Source organism: Solea solea, chromosome 6, assembly GCF_958295425.1.
Source record: "Solea solea chromosome 6, fSolSol10.1, whole genome shotgun sequence".
Classification (NCBI taxonomy): domain Eukaryota; kingdom Metazoa; phylum Chordata; class Actinopteri; order Pleuronectiformes; family Soleidae; genus Solea; species Solea solea.
This window is the reverse complement of record NC_081139.1, coordinates 16,191,566-16,216,205: the sequence shown is the minus strand read 5'-3', so window position 1 is coordinate 16,216,205 and position 24,640 is coordinate 16,191,566. Positions and strand designations below refer to the sequence as shown.

Here is a 24,640-nt window from a genome sequence, read left to right as displayed (position 1 = left end):
TGGTTGAGGGAATTAATAGAGTTCATCCATCCATTATCTACCGTAGGGTCGCGGGGGGTGCTGTGACAATCTCAGTTGACATCGGGCGATGGAGTTCATACAGTTAAAGAAAATTAAATATTCTTGGGGTTGAGGGACAAATTTCACTCACTATGGGACCCACTTTTGACAAACTTAAAACTAAATATCTCAAATATTTAGTTTCATGCTATCATTTGTCAAATTATTTGATATTTCTAAATTTCCTGTACCATTATGGTGTTTGTTGTTCATTCTCATTTTGTACCAGTGCCCATGCCAATGTGTTATTTACACACACATCTACACTTGGTTTAGTCTTTTTTTCCCCTCTTTCACTTTTTTGATGTCAGACACATCGGAATGTGCTTCAGGCATGACTTTGTTGTGCTACATGTATTGTATACTTGTAAAAAAAACAATACATTTTCAATATTCTCAATAGATATTGGATTCACATGTTTAAAAAGCACTAAGACAAAGACCACATTTCAACTGGTAATTTGTTGAATCTATTTATTACAAGTATGTTGGGACAGAGGATTTTGAAAATAACCTTATTGCCCATAAGAAATAAGTGTGAAAAGAAGAGGACATTACACTGCGTTTATCTCTCACTTCCAACTCATGAGGTTTACACTGCTGAGACAATTGCAGGATTTTGCCTCTCTTCATCCAGAGTAGCTATGCATCTCTAAATGCCACATGGAGGATTATGGATATAGATTTGCTGTAGAGGTAATAAATGTTCTAACATTAAAGAGCAATTATATTTTTTGTAATACTTAACAGTTACTCGTGCATTCTTTTTGACAAATCTGAAAAACTGCAGTGAGAACACAAGCTTCCACATAATGGAAAGAGACATTTTCTTAAATTTTACTCTGGCCATAATTTAAAATAATCAAAAACAAAGCCCATTTCCACAAGTAACAGTAGAATTTAACTGAAGACAAGCCTCAGCATACAATAGATCATCTTAGATCCACTCCAACATGTTTCTATTAGTCAGGCAGAAGCTCTACCATAGAGTCCTTCAGAATGACTAGGAATTTTAAATATCAAAGGTCAGCTAACCTTCTGTAGAGAAAAACAGCGGCTTTGCAACATAGTCACAGTTTTATTAAAGAAAGCCTACTCAAAATGTAAAAAAACAAATTAAAGCACTTATTTATATATGGACACCTGACAAATTCAAGCTTTTTTCCTTTGTCATCTGTCCAATTCAAGCATGGCTGCAGCACAGCTTTCCTCAGTGACCCAGAAGCCCAGTGCCTGCAGGAGGACACACATTACACTTAAATCACAAGTGACACTTTACAAACAAAAACAAATCACAGTAAAAATGAAACAAAATATTTTTTTAATATAAATTCTATACATTTAAATTAACTGATGACTAAATAACAGATGGTCAAACTAATCTGGCAAAAATGTTTATTTTCTTTAATACTAATATGTCATGCGTTCACAAATTTAATTGGGAATTTGAAACTACTAAAAGATTTAGAAACTAAATAGAAATTAGACAACATGCATGCATGTAAACACTGACTTACGAGATGATGAAGACATAAAAAAACAAATACAGAAAAAGAACGCTCACCTTTAAATCCCTCTTCAGGCATTCTCACTATGAAGGAAGAAAATAACTCATAAACAAATGTGAATTTTGTAATTATTTCTAAATCAATCACGTTGAATGTAGCAGCTACAGTGAGGATAATGCCTCTTACCCTGATAGACGTCGTCCATTGCGGCATAGTCTGCTATTGGCTCGTCAGCCTGTGAGAAAACAGTGGTTAAGACCGTCTTTCTATATTTAAGCTGCTGTTAGTTAAATCTTTTGTTATAATCTGTGTTAAATAGTGCTACATTCTGACAGCAAACACTGATCTAGAGCATTTGCTCAGGGACATGGGTCTCAGTTTCAAAGCTTACGTCTGACCCCAATGTCCCCTTAAACCCTTAAGACCTGAACCTTCATGGACTTTGTATTATTTTACCTTTATGATACCGAATAATGTCATCTGTAGACACAAAGAGTGGATGAGATATTATTCAAAAATAACACATTTTCCTTTGTGGGCAAAATGTCATGATGCAAAAACTTAAATGGTTGATTAAGAAACTTAATAGTATATTCTTACATTCCTCCGATTACATAAAAACATGAAAATGGCTTGAAGGCCCCAACATACTTAATACTTTTGCAGAGGGACAGACCTGAGCTGTTTGTGGTGGACTGTGAATGTGCTTTACATTTCCTGAGTCTTTAAGGGTGGACATTAGGCCTAGAAAATCTTCCAGCTTGTGAGGTTGGCTGTTTGTCCCCCATAAAGTAGCTCATGAGGGGATTATTGGGAAGAGGGATGTAAATGCTAAAGGCAGCATTGAACAGAGCGATAGCCAAGGTAGGTACAAGATGACACCACTGACAGCAGATCCAGTCACAGAGGGAAACAAAGAAGGACATACCTTTAGACAGATTATGCTCTCTGGAACAACACCCAGACTGCCCAGTGTGGCCAAGTCATCCGTTAGATTTTTTCCATCAATGGAGAGGTTCTGGTCAAACGGAGCCACAGAGAAGGCATGCATAATCTATAGGACCACAGTGAAGTTAGTGTACAGAAATGATTACCTGCAGCATTCAAACCAGTGATGCGACACCCTCACCTGTATCTTCAGCTCTTTGAGTGTCTGATTAGCTGAAACTATGAGTGCTTTCTCTCCTCTGAGTTTCCTGTGCCGGGTGCTTCTTCTGATTCCACCAAATTTGCTCATACTGGTCACAGGAACAACAGGTGCTGGAGCTGCACTGTCGTCACACAGCTTTAACCGCTTTGCACCATCTTGTGACTGAAAGAAACAAAGTTTTGTGAAATAAAAGGTTTGGCTTTAATAGATGATACCATGGGCCGAACAGAAAAGGCTTGGATAAAATAAAAAGCAGTCATTTTTCAAAACCCTGAAGATGTGATTGGGGGAACCATCTGTCCAACCATAATGGCTACTGAAGAAGTCTTCAATTTCTGTCTTTGCTCTTCTTCTAATGAAGAAACTCTCTCCAGTGCTGATATAACCGATGCTGTAGCAGCAGCTGTCCCAACCTCTTCAGGAGAAACCACTGGTTATTAAAAGTCACATCCGATGCTACATCCACGTACGACGGTGCGTTGTATACGTGGTGCATTGTTGTTTTCAAAAACACGTCACATCACATCAACCCTAGGATTTGTTTTTGTAGAAACCTTTTGAATTCAAACCTGCATTTGTTTCCTGATTGGCTTGTGTTATCATTCCTGTCAACACAATAACAACAAGCTGTCAAAGAACAAACAGAAAAACCTGTTAACACTTACTTTCAGTTTCTTAAAAGAAACCCATGTTAATTATACCTTTCACCACCTTCTCACTCGTTAGTCATATTTTCTGAGTTAAGCAAACAAATAAAGCAGGGAAAGTCTGCTTCTTGTTTATAGTACTACATTCATGCCCAGAACATGGATGAACCCTGACACACCATTTGTTCCTCCCGAATAAAAAGCTGATTGGACAGAACCACAGCCTGAAGCCTGGATATCTGGACTCTTGCCTGCAGCTGCATGCTGCACCTACCTGGCTGAAGTCAGGATCTTTCTCTCCATCCAACTTTGGTTGTTCCTCTTTCTCCTCCTCTGCCTCTGAGCTGCTGGCGTTCATCTCAGGAGTTGCTTCTTTCATCATCTATGCACATGACAATGTGAAAACACTATCTTAAAAGAATGCACCAACAACAACCTGTGCTTGTATTTAAACGAATTAGAGCCATCACTGTTTGACATAATGTATAATGTCCTTCTTCTCATACCGCTTGGTCTTCGATGACTTTGCGGATGTAGATGGTTGCCTGCGTGTACTCTCTGAGGTCCCTCTGCTGCTGGAAAAGGAAGCTCTCTCTGCACTCCCAGCATAGCTCTGAGCACATCAAAATCAATATCCATGAACCAACAACAGCTTGCGTTTATGAGCTCCAAATTCCCCAAACAAATATATTAAATAACACTTTAAAACAAATCTTTAATTCACTTTCTCCAAATTCTGTGCACATTTTGACACTAAAACTGAGTCAGAACTGTTATGCTACATCAAACCTGTGAACTGACTTTGTACAGTGAAAGAGAAAAAAAGAGTACAATGACAGTTAAGACATTGTATTATTTAGGCATTGAGGGTTTGATATTTAAACGTCATAAATGGAATTTCAATTTTAAGAAAATAGAAGAAAATGAAGAAAATAAAAATAAATGCCATAAAACCTGTAAAATGTAAGTGTAAACATTTGAGCTAAACAGTCTTACCAGGCTGTGTGGTGTACTGAGTGGTGGGTCCGGTAGCTGTGGTTTGTTGGAAGCAGTGGATGGAGATGGGCTGGTCCACCATGAAGAGTCTACTGATTACCTCCCATTCGTTGGGCCAGAGCAGAGCTATACTGTGCAGGACAAACAGCACAACATGAGACCACAACAGTGTGCAGATCTTTATTTTCCACACTTCATAGTGTGTGTATTCACTTCATTATTGCAACCTGCCTGGTTAAAGCTGTGAAATCCTTCAGTAAAAATGTGTGTTAAATCTTGTGTTAATAAAGACTTTCCTAATGTATTGGTTGACAGTGAGGTTTGACAGGTAAACAGAACTCACTGTTGTGCATCTCCACCGATCAGAGAGTCATACGTGAACATGAAGCCTCCATGAGGACAGAGCAGCAGAGTGTTGCCCACGTTAGACACTGGAGAGGATTTTGTGGGCCTCCTAGAGAACACACAGGTGGGAGGAACAATTTTTTAATATATCGTTTTCACTGGGTGACAACAAACGCGCCAACGTTAATTTATTTCACCGCTGAAACAAACGTACCTAATGAATTTTCTCCACTCGTCCACAAAAAACAGGGGAACAATGTAAAGTACATCGGTGCCCTGAAGAGAAAGACCACAGATCAGTTACTGCACAGCCACCAGATTCATGCTGTGTTAATATTGGTCATGATATTATGCAGTAAGCACACAAACACATGGACCTGCATACACACTCACTCATTTATACACTTGTATAAAAGTGTTCTCTCTTTCAAACACCTGTTTTTATGGAATTTTTATGGACCCTGTTTCACAGTGTGACTTCACCACCTAAATCTAAACTTAGCCTTACTTACAAAAACATGCTCACGTGAAAATGTAATGATTTGAATTAGTGATGTGGTCAGATGACTCAGGCAGATGACAGTTTGGTGCTTGGCTATGTATCATTGTACCTGAGGCCACTTTGTGAGTGTCGGTCGGTTCTTCTCATGAAAGAGGTTGAGCAGCTGGTTCTTCTGGTCCAGGGCCATCATCTTACTGACCGCCTCATTGTCTTTTTCCTCCTGCTCTAATGTCTAAACACAAAAAAAATATCCCACTTGAAAAGGTTGACAGAAGCAATAAAGTCTAGAAAAAGAAAAGTGAAAATCTATTTGGTGGATTGTATGTTCTTATACAGTAACAGCAGAAGAAAAGCTATGTTCTATTTGGGTTTTCTTTGGTGACCGGCTAGAATGATCGCTTGTGTTGATGTGACATGCATGCTCAGGTATTACACATTGGACTTCTGATTTTAGGTGCTGCTTAGATTTGTTTCACATTCATATCACAGATCATGTCTCCTCACCAGGCACTGCTGACAGGGCTGTTGGTTTTCAGTGAATTCTGAGGCTTTAGGGAAATATGCCCTCAGCTTGGTCCAAACTTCAGAGGATACCAGCTTCCGTTCAGTCTCCAGAATACTGAGACCCCCTACAGCAGTAACATACATACATACATACACATTTAAGAGACTGCATACCAATGATTAAATTACGGGTTTCTATGCAACAAATGTTTTCTTCAAATATTGTAAAACATAAATGTAGTTTGTATAGATGCTGACAAGGAGGAAAGTACCATGAGTGCAGACAATGTCTTCATTGAACGTCTTCATGTCATCCTCTTTGCCGTCTGAAAGCTCAGAGCTGAACTCTGCAAACAAAATAATTCGACATGAGTGAGAGCTGTTTTTGTAAATTTTTATAATTATAAACATTTACTGCTGTGCATTTCATCGGTAACAGCAGTTTCTTTGTGTAATTATATAGTCAGCAATGCAGTGTATAAATTCTGCAGATTGCAGCACAGGAGCTTCAGTTAATGTTCACATCAGACATCAGAATTAAGAAGAAATGTGATCATACATCCTACCTTTGCTGCTGTTGATGTGTGGTCCCTGTCCATTGGTCTGGCCATTGCTGTGTTTGGTTTCATGTTCATCCTCCTCCAGCTGTTCCATAGCCAACTGCCTCCAGCTACGCAGAGATGCTTTGCCCACCCAGTAACCCTCACCACTAAGACATACACATGCACACACACATTATTACAGGGAAACAAATGTCAAGCAAATTCACTGATGAAAAGTAACTGAAAACTAGTCCGTCCCTCCTTAATCACTATTCAATCACATCACAAGACATGGAATGGAATCATTCAGATATCATTTGACACTATCATTAACCTTACTCTAATGCACAGCACTATAATGCTTAATGCTAACACTAAGGATGAGTGTTGATACAGTACCTGAGTGTACGTTTGACCATGTTGGTGACTTCCTTGTAGTCTTCATTAAGCTGGTTCTTTAGCCGCAGCACTCGGCATCGCTGGCCGACACACTCGCTACACAGCGAGGTCTCTGGAAAAGAAGCACACACACAAAACTGAAAATGATGTAGAAAAACATTGTGGTTTCAGGAGAAGGACTTTCAGGAGTGAGCTTCTCTGTGGAGGCTCTGATATAAGCATTGTACTGTTCGGTGGGTCTAATTTACTTCATGTCCTACAGGTGTACATCTACGCAAAGTCGAATGAACAGAGATCTCATTTGATGGTCATTAAAATGTGTTTTAACATTGTAAAATGGTTATGACACCTAGCACTAGGAAATAAAAGCACTATAACTAGAGGCACATGTCTTGAGAAGAGACTACCCATTCCTAAGGCTTACCGTCCAGTCTTGGCCCTCCACCGTAGCGCTCATAGAGAAGCTGAGCAGCTTGCAGGGAAATTCTTTTGGAATCTCCCACCTTGTCTGGGTGCAGTCTGCCGTGCGAACACAGGAAGAGCGAGTTGTCTATTTCTTTTGTAGCAGTAGAGTCATCCAGCCACTTCTTGAGCCACTCAAGGGGTATAAATTCATATGGCTCACCTGAGCATAGAAAGTAGAAAAGAACATCAAGCAACAAAAGACACAGATCTAATTCTGATGGCTAATTCTGTTGGCTTCACTTTTAAGGACCAGAGACAGTGAGGTTGCAACACTGACAACCTTAAATACTTAAATAATACAGGCAACTTGCATTAGTGTTTCTGTAACATACTGGGAACACACTGATTGAAAATGTTTTTACTGACCGTCTTTTGTGGGTAAAAGCTCGTACAGTTCCTTCACCTCCTCATGCTTTGCTTTGCCTTTGTCCACACTCTGTTTTCTCATGTCTGCCATTTCATTGCACCACTCTTCAAATTTGTGGTTGTCTTGATCAACGAGTCTCTGAAGGAAGTCTGACAGGAGAGAGATTTAAGAAACCATTAAATGAGACAGCACATTCCAGGTGGTAAGTTGGGCAGGAAAATTAACTGAAATGATTTATTCACTTTTGAGCAATGTATAAAATGTCTACACTGGAAATCGACTTATGGCAATTTACAAGTTACAAAAGTTGCTTTTGTAACTTACATTACAAAAGCAATGTAAGTGACAGCTGGACACACTAGCCTTATAAATGTGACTTTAACAATGATGTGGGAAAGGTCATGCTAATGCTAGCACAACAGTAACTCTAGATCTAATGGTAGGGTGTGTTTTGGTAGTTTTTAAGTCTTACTTTTTACAAATAAGAATTTTGGTCAAGGATTCATGACAATGCACTCATGCCAACATGTAAAAATGTGAAATTGAAAAATTCCACCTCTCACCTGGTACCTCAACACTGGCTCTAGAAGCATCTGAGCTCTCCTCTTCCTGGACCTTATACACCAGCATGTATGCATTTCTGGAACAGTGGTAGCCTTTACTGCACTTTGGCTTTCGTGTCTGGGACTTCACGGTTTCAGCTAAGGCACAAGAAAAAAAATATCTTTGTGAAAGTGTATACTTTTACATACATCTCTCTGAGGTCATGTTTGTAACTTATAAAATGTTTCTTAATTTTACCAAAGCACCACTATCATGACAACTACACATTTTAACTAATGTCTGTACTACAAACGGGTATTGATGACTTTCAGGAAGGTACAACTTTTCATTAAGTATTTAGCATGACTCACCAATGTCCTCCTCAGTGCCAAGCTGCAGCTTCTTGCCTTCCATCTTCTCAATTTCTTCATCGTTGAATTTGTACCAGTCTCCAGTACGAGCGTCTTTCACATGCGCGATGTAGTGGCCCGAGTAAGCGCTGATGCCCCGGTGAATCAGCACTGCACTCAGTTCATAAACGCACTTCTGGTCTGAGGGAACATGCATCAATATCAACATGAACAAGACAATATCAGCTTTAACAAGCAATGAACTTGTGCTGACAGTAATCCAGCATCCATAATAAGAGCTGAAAAATAAGGAGTGAGTGTATTTTGTTTCTTCTATAAAGCTGACACTTGCTGTGTGTATTGTCTGACAAGGTAATGTGCAGGATGTGTGTGTTTGTCACAGAGATTCACACTGCTGATACCTTGTTTTCCTTCCAGAAAAGGCGCCATGTCAAGCTGCTCTGGAAAACTGATGAAAGTGTTCAACTTCTTTTTGTGGCCTGTTTGTCTGGAGAAAACAGTACAGCTTCCTTAAGTTGATGTTCTTACAAAAAACAGACATTAGACACAAATGAACTAACTCGAGAAATACAGTTTTACACTTTTGGTACTTTGGTCCTTTATGTTTATACTTTCAGTTCCCGTCTGCCCAAGGAATATGGATAAAAAGTATCATTTAAAAGGCAATTTATTTATATTTATATTCCCAGAAATAATTAGTTCTATACTCTGTCCCCATACAAATAAAGAACATGAAATAAGTGATGGCTGACCTATCAAAGACAAAGCGCATGAGCTGCAGGTTGAGGGTTGGAGGGATGTTGTGTAGTTTTATCCTTCTGGTGGCGTTCTGTTTACTCTGACAGCTCTCACAGAAGTAGCGGTTGTCTCCATCCAGCTTCTCTTCCTGAAACATGGAAAAGAGAGCCATTATGATCATGAGAACTTGCATGTCAAGACATAATAAAATGTATTAATTATACCTAAATAAACAGTCACTTAAACTGGACAGATGAATGTTGCTCTGTGTGCATTTTCTATAACATGTATAATGTGTAAGTTAATTAAGTCAATGTGGCAGTGAATGAATGTTACCTTCAGGAATTCAGTGACGCACTCAGTGAGGTTTTTGTGGCCCTGGATGTTTAACTCCAGCTCGTAGAAACGGGAAGGCAGAGCAGATGATCGTCCACACTGGTTACATCTGTAAAACAGGCAAACCAAGACAACAAACAAATTTAGAGATGCATCACTTCCACTTCTGATACCTGGATTTGGATATCTGCTGACACTGATATCAAAGCTCTTTTATCTTGAATATGAATTGCTGTTGTTTCTGATGTTATGTGTGAGGTTTGTGTAAAGAATAACCACTGTTGTTGTTATTATTATTATTAGGTGAGACCTAATTAGTGACTCATCAAATCATAGAACACTTTTCACTCAAGTGAAAGGTTGTGACAGGTTTCGAGTTTTGTATGGACTTACACAGTAACATAGGAGAACTGTCCACAGAACTGCCGCTGGATGACATTCTGCAGGTTGGGGTTCTTTTGCTTGGATAGTGTGTCCTCCAGTAGGGACAAGAAAAGCTTTGAAAACTCCTGGGCATCCTGAAAATTAAAGTGTCTGAATTCAGTGGTCTGAAACCCCCCCAAATCTCCACTACTTAACAAAAAAGTTATCAACACTTTTAACTGTTGGTTACATTTCCTTTCAATTTAGTTTCTGGAACTTCTGATGGGTATAAGCTTTAACCATTACACACCAATACACACCTCCACAAATACATGACAACATTCTGAAGACTTAACAGGAAAATAGGACCCCACTTACCTGTTGTTGTCCTGTATCCAGACCAAGTGCTTTAACCAACCCAGAAGGATCTATGTATTTCCTGTTGCTGTTCTGCAGCAGAGCAAACAGATACTGCAAATGCTCACAAATGGACTGAGGCTCGTAATCTGAAAGAAACAGAGACATATGTCTGAGAAAATGAAATGCTTTCAGAAAAGCTAGAGAACAATCATCATTGGTTCACAGTGTGATAAAATGTCTCACTCAATGCTAGCCAACAAGTAAATTAATTATTTTGAGATTATTTTACACTACACTATGCTAAATTGTTTAAGAAAAGCATAACATAAAAATCCCCAGTGCAAATCTAACATCAGCAACATGGGAAAGTTTATTATTACTTCTGACAAGTCCGTAATCACTGGCCTTGTTAATTTGCTAGGACATATTAAATTATTTACACAATAATTGTAAATGAATTCAACAAATAAAAACTGATCAATTATTTGAGTTCTGCATTGGTAGAGTGATCTGTTCTCAAAGTACCTGCACCTGTTGTAATTTGTTAAAAACACAAACATTGATGCTTTACATCTCAGATGTACAGTATGCAAAAAAAGTAGTTTAACAGGCCAGCTTAAACCAGATGGTGACCAAACACCAAACAAGGAGTGATTGTAGTGGGTAGTTCTTAGTTTTACCAGACTCAATGTTATGTTCCTGTGCTCGTGAATTATGGCACTGATAGAGGGTCCTCCGCAACTCCAGGTTGTGGAACCACACTTGCAGGAATGTGTTGACATAACAGGTTGCACCCAAGTTGGTCAGGCCAACAAATGTGTTCTAAAAAGGGGTCACAGACAAAGGGACAGAGGAAAAGATAGCTTCAAAACACATTTCACATGTAAGAACATCAGCTGCTCACTGACAACAATGACAGTTGAGAATACAATTTGCACCTGATGAAAGAAATACCTTGTCTCGGCGCTCTGAATTTGGGTCGTCAATATTGTGAAAAGCATTTTCATCTATCTCCCCCAACCACGCCTGCTCACCAATACCCACAAGACAGTTGGGATTCCCTTTGCAGTTCCTCCTTTCAAAAAGGAAGTCAGGATTAACCTTGTTATTCCACAAACAGTTACATAGAAATAAAAGTCGTGCCTACGTGTATGAATGAGTTACCATACATATTTTTATGGAAATTAGACATTTTAAAGCCACACAGCAATTTCTCTGCGATGCCTATTACATGCTTGCTACAGTGTATATGCCTATAAGGAGGTAGTTAGAAACAGTGGTGCATCATCGTCATCTTTTATACTGATCAGCTCAACACGATACGTACATTTCTCTTCAACCAAGGAAACAAATGAGACGTATGAGTCACATTAGCATTTCTGAGCGAAGCTGGCACATTAAAACCAAATGCTATAAACTGGGACACGCAACATTACAACATAATGTTATTCACAAATGTTAACATCTTACCTGCAGGCTCCTCTCTTGCAGGCCGGGAGATTCACCCGATATGCTAGCTCGATGTGCTCCTGTCCGATTTCTTCTGGTTTCACCGTTTCCACCCAACGCCAAGCCGCTTTCTCCAGCTGTATGCGGGGCGCCATAATCCTAAAGTGCAACGTTTAGCACGCAGTCAGATATATAGGTTTGAAAACGCAAAAACACAAAAGCCCAAGGTTAGCAAAATAGTTTCCAGGGATGCTAACATAGCCGGCTAACGGGAGCTAAATAAGTTATTGCAGGTCGTAGCTTGTTTCTTACGAAGCAACCTTTGGGTAGCTTTGAGGTGCTGACTAATATAAGCTGAGCATTTACACTACAATTAAGTTTGAAAAGTACGCGTATCACACCACATCTCGACAACACACAAACCCAAAAAGTACAGTAGATAACGAATTACACAGTATGCACGGTAACGTCAGAAGTAAGGACTACCCTTGAGCTAACGTTAGCCAGTAAGCTAAAATGTAGCTAGCCCGACGTTAGCAAGCAATTTCCCCCTGTAACGCTACCTGACGCTAACGTAACGGGTTTATTGTGCGAAGGTCAAATGCTATCGAACCTTTCATGCGTGCAGCTGCTTCACCAGAATATTGATATATTTTCACATTTTATTCACGGTTTATTTTAGATTTAGCGCCCTTGCGTCAGTTTATAAATATATTATTTCTCCGCTCAGAATTAACACGACGTCAAGGCGTGACGTAAAGACGTTTCTTTGTTGTGACTGGAGCGATGAACGGATATAGTAGTACTACTTCAGTGTGTACATCCACTGTGTTCTTACTGTGTTCTTACTGTGTCAGTACCACATACGTGACTTTAATTCACAATTTCCATTTTAAGTGAACAAATATTTATTTGTAAGTGCTTTCCCCCTACAGCCAGGGCAAATTTAAAACTGACCCTGATGCACAAAGGGTAAGAAGTCAAGTGTAATAAAAGATAAAGATAGAAAAAAAAAGAACAGATCATGTTGGCAGAATGTAGGATACATAAGATACATAAAAATCAGCAGAAACTTAATGTAGGCAAAAGTGTAGCATATATATGATAAAAGCATAATAGAATCTAATTAATTTAGAAAAAAGGAAGATAATAGTTAAAAGTTACCGGTAGGAGACGGAGCTCCCATATCAGTTTGCCACCATCTGGGCCCAAAAGAGCACGGTTGGGTACTTATGCTGTTGCCTTTGGTGCATTGTATATTGCCTGCTTTGATCTGCCCTGAAAAGGTTGCTGGAAAATGTTCAAAAAGTTTAATCAATATAATCCAAAAAGATTTGAAGCACGAGCGAAAATGTCTTAAGCGAGCCAAGGGCTTTGATGTATGAATTTCTAAAATAAAGTATTTGCCTGTGTGTGTGTCAGTGTCTGTTCTTTTGATCTTTGTTAGTGCTGCTGAAACACTATCTATCTATCTATCTATCTATCTATCTATCTATCTATCTATCGATTAGAGAAAACCATAGACACAAACATATCTCGGCCTAGCGTTTGGCTGGTATCAACTGGTATTGTTACCAATACCAGTTGATAAAAACACTACACAAACAGCAAAGCAACATTTCCATGGTTAAAAATGGAACAGTACTATATTACTGTTTGTTCCCAGTGTGTAACTTATTTTGTCTTAGGTGAGCCTGCAAAGCCCTCTGAAAAGATGATTCTAGGTCCATATTCCACCTGTTTTTGGTATCACACAACTTGTTCAGTCTTATTGTTTTCTGTTGGATTGTGTCATGTCAACTCACTGAACTGCAAACACCAGTCTGAAATGTGCCTCACAAAATGAATATGGTTAGTTTTACAGTAATTGTCGTCCACCAGATAGAATCTCAGGACAGTGTAGCTACTCCACTGTACTGTCTCAGATTAACTGTGAGCTGAATGGAGAAGATTATGGAGATTGTCATGAGGCACAGCACAGTCTTTGAGCATCTCATGTTGTGCCACTGTGACTAAGGAGTTGATAAATGTACGAGGCTCCGCCCCCTCACCGTGAAGAACTGCAGCCTGCTGGAAACACACTGGTCCATCCACAGAGACCTCAGCTCAGCCACCTCTGCATCTCTGCACCGCAACCTCAGGTAAACACAAGTATTTAACTACACTTTTTTGACACCTGTAAGCTGTGTGCTCACCTTTGTTCAGGCAAATATGCTCAGTTGTACAACAGATGTTTTACTTAAGCCATAGGAGATAATTAATTAGGGTGATTGCAGCCGATCAGTCCTGTACACTCATGATGTACTCCTTTGTTACAGTTGATAATAACAATGCATAAAAAGATGCCGTGGAGTTATATACTGATAATATACTAAAGTTGAATTTTAAGTTTAACTGTGGTATACAGGATTTAACTGCTTTAGGACTGACACGATAATGGACTGACCAATGGTTTAATGGTGGAATTAAGTTAGTCAACCATTTGGATTTTTGGATGGGTAACTGACTTGTATGGAGACTATTTCCCCTTTCATTTCCACTCAGCAACCAAACTGTCCTGGCATGAAATCTTTGTTCAGAAATATGCTCAGATTTAATTCAAGATAATTAGAGATACCGAAGTGGTTGCAGCTGTAACAGTCCTGTAAACCCATTATATATTCCCTTTCATATTCTATTTAAAATGTCTTATAAAAATGAGGTTACAAGCTTTATTTATAAAAAATCTTTTTGTGGACATTTGATCCTTGCTCAGATAAACAGCACTTACAGCCACTGTGTGTGTGAGAGAGATTTGAGCCAAAAAGGCAAAACTAGACAAATAGCATATCAAAATAGCCATGTAACCATCACGCTGCATTAAAGGTGAGATTAAAATGCTTTAAATATATCAATTGATGAGAGAAGACCTAATGAGGGACAGGAGACAGGAGACAGGAGGCGCAGCAACTGAAAAAGCTGTATCACCTTTTGATATTAATGACAGTTGGGGACTGACAGGAGTGATTAGGAGAGACAGAGCAGCTAAAACTGTCTTAAGTGATGTACTTTTTTCCATCTACTGTATATCCCTCACATTATGACTTCTGCTTCAAATGTTTAAATTCTAAAGGTTTAATTGTAAACTGCTAATTGTGGACTTAAATAAAACACAAGATTAAGAGAGAGAGAGTTTTCTGTGACAGAAGCATAATAGGAAGTTCTTTATGTAAATTCAAAGTATCCTGGAAAATTCTTGTGTAATGTGGTATTTACTGTCAGTACATACACCAGATAGGTCAGAGGTTGTTGGTCTGTCATGGCCATGATCATACCACGACTCACTTTGTGGCTAGTCAGGTAATCAGCCACTAATCTGTTCCCACAACAAACAAGAACAGGAGATGAGATGGAGAGAGGCATGGGCAGATTAACCAACCACTGCTGTTTCCCTCTCTAATCCTCCATCTTTTTGTAAGTGATAGGTACAAATGAGCTTTAACTAACCTTAGGCATGGACATGCAACTGTTTATGTAACTGGGACACGAGGAGGAGTTGACATGAGATGGTTATGGAACAGGGAAGGGGTTGATACAATAGATGACTTACACCCCCACTACAGGTAGAAACACAAATATTCAAAGGTGTCATGAACAAAAACAACAACAAAACCCAGCCTCTTTTGATTGTCTATCAATGCATTTTCAGATGATCTGTTGGCTTCAAATGGCTGTAAAATGTTAGTGCTTGTCCTCAAGAGTAAGCAATTACTTACTGATATTAAAGGGTATGCAAGCATATCTAAAATTCACAATAAAATGCTATATTTTAGAAAATAAGATTAAATGTGGGACAAACTAGAGAGACAAAGTGTGTTCACAGTACCTCATACAAGAGATGTGTTGAGAGACAATGCTTATTCATGTGATACTTGGATCAACCCAGGTGTTTGAATCAACATGAGTGGCTTTCCAACGTTAACCTGATGCATGTGTTCTGTATATATATGCTTCAGGAGTCTACGGCAACGTCAGAGCCAAGATGGGGCGGAAAGAAATCATCTGCAGTTGGAAGAAAAGCACCAGTAACATCAAGGATGTCTTTGAATTCAAGGGGAAAATGGGATCGTGAGTATTCCTGTTGTAAATATACTCAGCTAAACGTCCGGTGTGTAACAATACAATGGGGAGACTGCAGATTATAACAAACAAAAGAGTCCTATGCTCATCCCTCTCATCAGCAAAGTACAGTGGCCTTCACAAGCCACATGTTTGCATATAGCTTTGCAAAATGCATGCTCTGGCTGATTTGAATTTTCCGGCTGTAGCAGAAACTGGGTTGCTTAAAGTACATATAAAACTCTTCTACAAGCAAGAAAATAATATATATTTTTTATTATAAAGTGATTATACACTTACATATATGAAATACTTCATGATGATGGTGATTTTGCTTTGTGTCTAAACCTGCAAACTACTATTAAAACAGCAAGTTGGTTAAGTAGTATTGGTACCTGGGATAGTCTGAGGACCTGTCCAGGTTGTACCTTCACCCACTCTCAACTTATTGTCTAGTTTTTCCACTTCCACCAATGTTTGGCTGAAGTGCTCACTGGCTGTTGAACAAGATGCACTTTATTTTAACCATTCATTTAATGACGTCATCATTTTACAATTACTGTGTATCTGCTGTGGGTCGTGTTAGCTCCATGGCATTAGTTTCCTGAAGAGGGGCTTCAGTCTATAATGGGTTGCACCACAATACTTGAAACTGCTTCTTGCATGTGAACAGTTTGTAAATCATTGCTGATTTACGTTTTACTTTCAGAGGCCACCACATATGTAATTAGTAGTCAAAATAGCATGTGATGACAGTGGCTCGCTCAGATCTTAGACAGCAGTCGATCTTTGCTTTGATGGTTTTTAAGGTAGTCATATCAGAAATCCTGGTCTCCAGGTTTTGTTTGATTATTTGACTTTGACAAGTTGTAGAACTTCCTCCGCTGGTACAAGCCTCTATTAAGGATGAATGCACATCATTGTTGCAGCTACAGTAGATACTGGGAACAGAAGGGCAGGCTGCTGAGAGGGAATTCCTTCCTGAGACATTTGTTATTAGTGAAGCCTCTTAGCGATGTAGTTAACTCACTCATCGCTGGATCTATCAGGACTTTAACCTGTTTGAAACACAGTTAACCATATAATGAACAACATTCCAACATAATCACAACGTGCAACATTTGTGTAGACTCTCTTCACCTTCTCTAGGTCCTAGAGGAGTTGCATAAATCTAGTTCTCTCTCAGATCTCTTGTTTTACAGTATGCTGAAATGTTATTATGGAGTTGCTGATTGATACAGAAAGAGATATTTAGTGTGTTATTTTTTACCCCGAGAAACTTTGATAGACCAGTTTGGCCTGCTATCAGTATAGGTCAATAACATGGCCTATAACAAGTGGGTGGTTAACTGAAGGTGTTATTTCCTCAGGGTTGTCTTGCACTCTAAAGCTGCTTAAAGTGCTCAAGCCCTCTCTGACTGGCTGTGAATGAGCCAGGTCTCGCTCTCTCTCTCTCTCTCTCTCTCTCTCTCTCTCTTTCTCTCTCACTCCCTCTCCCTCTCTCTCTCTTTTCCTGTGTGTATGTGTTTAGCCTGAGCACTGACGTCAGAACTGCAGTGCAGGAACATCCTAGCACTACTTCATGATAGGATTAAATTAAGAGTCTAGCTGTCTATGTTGGTGTTTAAGTGTGCTGGATATTCATGAAGGGAGGTGGTATAAGCAAGTGCAGGCATGTGCGAATGCAAATAGGGCTGAACTATGAATTGTTTCCAAAAATAAAAGTAGCACACGTATTTATTTAATGCTTGAGACAGAAGTTAATATTTTAATAGTATGTTGTGTGGTAATGCTCCATCTTGTTTTAAGTTCTATAACACAATAAATAATGCCCCGAAGCTGGAGTCCACACAAATGTCCCTTTGCAGAGCCATTACAGTTTTGCATTTAGGTGCATTTAGTTAATTACAGAAGTAAATAAGCAGTAATAAAATCCACCTTCATTTAAAAGTCCAGTGTGTAAAATTGAGGTGAAATTGTAGAAATCGAAGATTAAATAATTATATTAATTTGTGTATAATCACCTGTTACTATCAATTGTATACATTGTACCCTAAAATCCATGACCCTTTGACGTCCTTGGCCTTCAAAGTTCTCAACCTTTCAATGTTTACAATCTTCAAAGTTCACATTACAAGGCCCCTCAAAGTCCACAACCTTTAATAACAACAAGCACTTATAGATAGAGTTATACATGAAGTTCTGTCAGTTACAGTCTTCTTTGTTGTATTTCCCTCTAAATCTGTTTGTTGTGGTTGTGTTTTGTTGCAGAGGGTCCTTCTCTGAGGTTTTTATGGTGAGAGAAAAGAAAACTGGGAAACTGTATGCCCTGAAATGTCTGAAGAAAAAGCACCTCGCTCACAGCAACCTGGAAAATGAAGTCAACGTACTGAGGAGGTAAAACCCACACTCTCATATTACAAACACACACACATTTATCCATAATATGTACCACGACCACAGGAGCTTTTTGTTTGGACATTGTTTTTTCTTCGTTTTATTTACAGACAGGAAACCCAACTAACTAAACACACATCTGTGCCTATTTACATATTGACATAAAACATACATGTGGTTACTTACAAAATATTTAGTTATTTATACCTGGCTTTGTCTTTCCCTTGTGTAAAGTTTGTTTCTTGTTTTATAAGTACTTTTTATTAGTGTGTGCCTTTTGTGTAGTTTTACTTCCTGACCTGTTTTCCCTCCTGATTGTCTGCCCTGGCCTAATGTGATTCACCTGTGTATTATTAGTCTCACCTGTGGTTGATTACTCCCCAGTGTCTCTGTTGATTCATTTAGTTCCGTTTATCCAGCCATTCTTTTTGCTTTCCCTGCTCCTGTTCACCATGTTTCTCCCCTTGCGCTACTATTTATGTGTGTTTTGTTTAATTAGAGACTCTTTCTTCCATTTTTGCATCCTTCATTTGGGTCCTAATTTGTAAAACACAACATGTTTTGTGTATCAAAGAGCAGCAGCAGCAGCTATGTATATTTTTTATTCATAGTTTATTTCATAGGGAAAGATAGTGTTACATAGTGTTTACATAGTGTTTATCAAAACATTACACATTAACTGCATAAAGCCATATTGCATGGCTGCTAAAGCTGCCCAAGGTATCATAAGGGAAACAGAAATAAACAAGAGCTCAAGAGACACAATAGATTTAAACTGAAGACAGCTATTTGATCCAGGTAACATAGTGTTTATAACAGATGGTAAATTTGAAACACACATCCCAGTAAGGATCTCAGGAAAATATTAAACAGAGAATTAAAAGATACATTAAATATATTTAAAAAAAATTAAACATGTTAGAATATAATTGGCCACAAATATTTCTCTATATGAAGTCAACATGTAACACATGGACACGGCGACATTTTGTTCTTTACTCTTTCAGGATTAAACATGAGAATGTGGTGGGACTGGAGGATTTCTATGAGACTCGAACACACTATTACCTGGTCATGCAACTGTAAGTACAGACTCACAGTACTGGTGTATGTTACATAACCTATATAATAAGTGATCATCCTAAGAAGTTTAACTTTAAGTCACTGAAGTTAGTAACATTATCTCCACAAAAACATACAACATATTAATGCATGTTATAACACTATACCTGTTATATAAAATGCCTTAAAGCAATTAACATACAGTCTTTAGTTTAGGTATTTAGTTTAGGTATGTACTGTTCCAGCTTATGTAAATGTTCTGTGGCGCCACCCTCAACTGTATAAGACAATTCAAACCACTCAAGAAAGAGTTACTGATCAATAATGGAAACAAAACTGTGTGTGTTCACAAATCCTCAACATTCTCCTTCTGTGTGTGTGTGTGTGTGTGTGTGCAGGGTGTCAGGTGGGGAGCTGTTTGATCGCATTTTGGACAAGGGGGTTTACACAGAGAAAGATGCCAGCATGGTGATCAAACAGGTGCTGCAGGCTGTCAGCTACCTGCACGAAAACAGCATTGTACACAGGGACCTCAAGGTAAGACACACAAACACACAGCTAAGTTCTTAGAAACACTTTATTTTTGATCTTTTTATCCTAGACCCAAATTTGAGAACCATTTAAATTTACTTCAATTTAATTTGATTTAATTCAGTTCTATTTGTATTAGGGATGGCACAATAACACTTTTTCACATCTGATACTGATACCAATATCACAAACTAGTGATCTCCCCATACTGATATCAGTCTGATAGTCATTTTACACCTTTTAAACTTTTTTTTTCTCCATACTATTTTTTTCCCATAAAGAAGAAATAAACGCACAAGCCCACAACATGATTTTTATTTAATTTTACTGATACCAATACTGAGTATAGTATCGGCTCATCCCTATCTGCCAGAGTGGTGGTTGTTGCAACAACAAAAAAGTCTAACTCTTCTTAACACATACACACTTTCCCTCTCTCTCTCTCTCTCTCTCTCTCTCTCTCTCTATCTGTCCCTCTCCCTCTTCCTCTGTGTCTGTCTGAGCAGCCTGAGAACCTGCTGTACTATAACAGCGATGAGAATGCTAAGATCATGGTCAGTGATTTTGGTCTCTCTAAGACGTTGGAGCATGGTGTGATGTCAACAGCCTGTGGCACACCAGGATATGTTGGTAAGTAATGGAGGAGGAGCATACAACTCACCAAAGTGCTAAAATGACCTGTTCTATTAGGACATTTGAAAAACGACAAAGCTAAAATGAGTGGGGCATTGCATGTCCTGTTTGTGCAGTGTAATACCCCACTCAGGCAGCACTAATATGATTATGATAATATAATTTGCTTGTAATAACCTTTGGTATTTGATCAGCTTCAATGACTTTCAAGCTTTGATACAGAGATTCCCTTAAGGTTTTGCTGTAGGATACACATGCACTTCTTCCTCTGTTACCTGTATGATGCTCACTGATGTTTGTCTTCACACAGCCCCTGAGGTACTGGCTCAGAAACCCTACAGTAAAGCAGTGGACTGCTGGTCCATTGGTGTCATAACATACATCCTGTAAGTACATTTCTGTTCTCTATTAGAATGAAAGCCCTCACTGTGTCAATCAGCCCTGTTCTCTTAAATATCATCACTACTCACGATGTCTCACTTAAATAGCCCCAACAGTTTATGTTCAATAATAGCCTGAGCATCATGACTCCTGATAAACTGTAACAGAATGCCACAGTACTTAAAAACCTCAGGTTTATGTGGAGACACGACATAGATTTAAAAGCAGAGTTTATAAGTCTGTCAGAACACAGCTGAGTGAGCTCTGTGTGTTGCAGGCTCTGTGGCTACCCTCCGTTCTTTGAGGATAATGAAACTCGCCTCTTCTCAAAGATTATGAATGCTGAATACGCCTTTCATTGTCCATTCTGGGACGACATCTCTGAGTCAGGTATGATAACTGCTGTTACAAATCAGTGGTATGAATAGATGTTTGACACTGGCACATTTAAATTTGATATGAAAATCTAATTGGAGTTGACTTCTCCTGCATACTAAAAGTCTTAGTTTCTGTAACCAGATGCTAACATTTTTCCATTTGTCCACAGCGAAAGATTTTATCAGGAACATGATGGAGAAGAACCCCAGCAAACGCTTCACCACTGAACAGGCACTCAGACATCCCTGGTTAGTCACTCTCACACACAAATGCGCACACGTACAGAGTTGTCTTTCCATTTTCATATCATACTTTCTTGTTGATTGCAGGATTGCAGCAAAAACGGCTAAAGACGTGGACATTTATCAGTCGGTCTGTGAACAGATGGAGAGAAGTTTTGCCAAATCCAAATGGAAGGTAAGTGCTGCTGCTACCCAACAAGACGTGTGAAATGACAATAAACAGTTGAATCAAATGTTTTAACCTAAACCACTGACTAGATGTAAACAACAAAGTTATTACTATATATAGGGCTTAACAATTAATCAAAATTGCAAAGTCACAAAAGGCTGCAATTTGGGATATACAGTATGTCATTGCAGTAAGTGAACCGGAGTTTAACCTTTCACCGATTTTATAACTTAAAATAATAGTTCATGTTATTCTCTTTGGGCATTGTTCATGCTCACCAGCAAATCCACAAGTGAATGAGTTACCTCTTTCACTGTCAGACATTGTTTACAGAAAGGTCACATTTTTTGTCTCATGGGAATTATTGAATTATTTTGAAATACCAATGTTGTGTGGACAGTGGGCCAGGTGTCCTTGTGTGCGCAGAAACTTTCATATTGCATGTCATATGTGTACTTTTTCCAACAGCAAGCCTTCAATGCAGCCTCAGTAATCCATCATATGAAGAAACTGCAGATGTCGCACAGCGAGTCCCCCCATTTAGCGCTCTCCATGCCCAACATCACTATGCAGTCCTCCTCCCGGGATGATATGAAGGTATCGACACCCTGCCGAGATGAGGCACCTGCTCTCGACCCCAACGGCAACCCTGTCCATCCTGAACCAGGAAGAGGTCTGTGTCCACAGCTGAGAGCCAGTCACAGTGAGCCTCATCGCACCCTCATCGTCGATGAGTCAAGAGCAGTCCACTTTCATTCTGAGAGAGACACTCTTTTCAAGAGGTGAGAGCTGCTTGAAAACTGAACATGTAGGGTTTAAATAACTGTGTTAGATAATGGCACACGCATAAAGTTTAATTTTGTGCAGACTGTAGGTAACAACTGCACAACACTTTCCAGTCCAGTAGGTGGCACGTTCTGCCTTTGGTCAGAACAGACATTGAAGAAGATGGTAAAACTTGCTTGAGGTTATGTGAAAAAGTCCACTGGTCTTCTCACACGTGCAACTCAGTGCTCAAAGAATACAAGAGAACTCAAATGATGCTAAATCCCTGGTAAATCATTGCTACTGAAATGGAATGTGAGATTGAGTATGCATGCGTTGAAGCACGTATGCACATGTGGAAATGCGCTAAATGCGAAATGTGCTAAGTATGACATATTCCGAACTGTACCAGTTGGTGGAAACATGACTTATGATTTTTTCTTGGCCACTAAAGCTGTAACAGACAGCACAAAGGAACTGCTTTACTTTGTAACAATCTACTGTATCTACTGTGTTCTACATGTAAGTGTGCTTATTATCACACAACACAACAGCAGCTCGGAGGAAAAGAACCTGCGTCCTTCAGAATCAGAATCTTGCCGTTGCTGTGTCTTTACAACAGTGACCAAACAGGAACCGAGCAGGGACATGAAATTTGCGTCTTTAATAGACTGGATTAAGCTAGTTCTCTTCTCTTGTTTCTACATGCGTAAAAAGCTATTGTATCATTCCTCATAACTATCCCAGTCTTCACTGTTTAGTTATTCTAACGAATCCTGTTGATGTGTTGCAGCATGGACACAGTGGCTCAGATGAAGGACCAGCCGCTCCAGTCCGGAGTCTGTTCTGTCATGTGATGGGCAGCCGGACACAGAGTTGGAAACAGATACTGTATGGACTGCTGTCTACACTCCCACATGGAATGACTGTGTGAACTGTCTGTAATGCAGTGAATAACACCCTAAAACAGACATGAGCAGGAATTCATCATTTAGACGTCATACAAACTCCTGTATGGCTGATGACATTTATTCTCTTTAGTATACAATAGTATTGTATACGATTTTAAACATTTTTTTTTTTGCTTTGAATAGCTATAGGTGGGCACGTGTCACCGTTTAGCAAAAAACTTTGTTGCAACTTTGATGATATAAGCAGTGACATTATCTAAAGGTTATCTCGGTTCAAAATAAAACATGGTTTCTATGGTCAGAGCAAGTGTAGTTTAAAGTTTACAAACTGTCGAGCATAACTTTTAAATATAAACAAATGTCTGTTATATCCAAACCATTGTCCGCGCTGCACACAGGAAGTGATTTGTTTAATGTCAGACAGACAGTGGCAATAGCAACATTGCGGTAGTAAAGTGGGACATCTGCAAACAGGTTGGAGTATGACTGAAAACACAAAGATGGAAGCCCTTGAAGAGTTTCATTAGATAAATCTTCGGCTCAGAAAACTGCAGTATGAAAGGATAAATTCTTCTTGTCCCCGTCCACCCCTGTGCTGCTGCTGTATACACACAAACACTCCCTTAGGCCAGTCTGATAGTATTGGTCGACAGAGACTGTTTTCAGATGTTGGACGCACATTACAAATAATCTGAATCTTTTCTGTTCATAAAGTCTTCCTACCCTTCCAAAAAATCCCCTAAAGTTACACACTGCAGCTTTAAATAAAATAAAAGGAGGAATCTGTTTGTCAATGTTCTCAACATCTCCTCATCTTAAAAAAACTTCAAAGTGGAAACTGCAATTGAACTCAATCAGTGGTTGTTGAGAAAATTCACAATTCAGAGAAGTAGTCAGCAATTTCGACACAGTTGTTAGTATAAAGCTGCTGAGCATTGCTTTTTTTCTTTAAGTTAAACACTACCTGAAAGTGCCAACAGTGTTTTTTTTTATTGTGGTTGTTAGGCCTGGCACCCATTTGTGGCAGAGCTGAGCATGGCCATTTTTTTGTTTAAATCCATATCCAAATGCAGATTCCTTCATTTATTGTCAGAATGCACTGAAGGATTATAAATCCAATTCCATTTCAACACAAACATGATGCAGGGGAACTATATTTTTAGATTCACCTTTATTTCAAGGCAGAGACATTGACACAGTAACCACATGCTCCCCATTGCTTCTTTGAAATGTATACTGTGTATTTAAGTTTCTCTTGGAAAAAAAGCAGAACATACTTTATCAAGTGCCACAAACTGTAGTAAACACTAGTGATGTCATGGAAACGTCTGGATTCACATGTCCTAATGTGTACCTGTCTCTTTTTATTATTATTTTCCCAATAAATATGTAGTAAACTAGTGTGATGTTGAATGAATATCATCCCGA

The 24,640-nt window shown here is 39.0% G+C and overlaps 2 protein-coding genes across 5 annotated transcripts; one reads left to right on the top strand and one right to left on the bottom strand.

The window, feature by feature from the left end:
• Positions 1 to 517: 517 nt before the first annotated feature.
• On the bottom strand, positions 518 to 12,934 carry usp48 (ubiquitin specific peptidase 48). Of its 4 annotated transcripts, none has more exons than XM_058632038.1 (28): positions 12,810 to 12,934; positions 11,667 to 11,804; positions 11,151 to 11,271; positions 10,877 to 11,018; positions 10,215 to 10,342; positions 9,867 to 9,991; positions 9,474 to 9,582; positions 9,152 to 9,285; positions 8,801 to 8,886; positions 8,400 to 8,579; positions 8,049 to 8,186; positions 7,485 to 7,634; positions 7,078 to 7,278; positions 6,654 to 6,765; positions 6,279 to 6,421; positions 5,985 to 6,059; positions 5,713 to 5,837; positions 5,318 to 5,440; positions 4,921 to 4,982; positions 4,705 to 4,815; positions 4,362 to 4,492; positions 3,872 to 3,978; positions 3,640 to 3,747; positions 2,698 to 2,880; positions 2,497 to 2,622; positions 1,755 to 1,803; positions 1,625 to 1,651; positions 518 to 1,293 (listed from the first exon to the last, which is right to left on the bottom strand). In XM_058632038.1, exons 2-28 carry the CDS (start codon positions 11,798 to 11,800, stop codon positions 1,271 to 1,273), a joined length of 3,153 nt encoding a protein of 1,050 aa, XP_058488021.1. In that variant the 5' UTR covers positions 11,801 to 11,804; positions 12,810 to 12,934; the 3' UTR covers positions 518 to 1,270. The 4 variants fall into 4 exon arrangements, 3 of the variants coding, with proteins under 3 accessions (XP_058488021.1, XP_058488020.1, XP_058488022.1); XM_058632037.1 differs by lacking the exon at positions 12,810 to 12,934 and adding an exon at positions 12,259 to 12,410; XM_058632039.1 differs by lacking the exon at positions 12,810 to 12,934 and adding an exon at positions 12,259 to 12,410 and having other exon boundaries at positions 11,151 to 11,268.
• Positions 12,935 to 13,662: 728 nt separating this feature from the next.
• Positions 13,663 to 24,612, top strand: LOC131461154 (calcium/calmodulin-dependent protein kinase type 1D-like). Its single transcript, XM_058632188.1, has 12 exons — positions 13,663 to 13,786; positions 15,641 to 15,752; positions 18,015 to 18,140; positions 19,148 to 19,222; positions 19,601 to 19,739; positions 20,240 to 20,363; positions 20,677 to 20,752; positions 21,025 to 21,137; positions 21,295 to 21,373; positions 21,455 to 21,542; positions 22,005 to 22,318; positions 23,095 to 24,612. The coding sequence occupies exons 2-12, from the start codon at positions 15,667 to 15,669 to the stop codon at positions 23,156 to 23,158; spliced, it is 1,284 nt and encodes a 427-aa protein (XP_058488171.1). The 5' UTR covers positions 13,663 to 13,786; positions 15,641 to 15,666; the 3' UTR covers positions 23,159 to 24,612.
• The last annotated feature ends 28 nt before the right edge of the window (positions 24,613 to 24,640 follow it).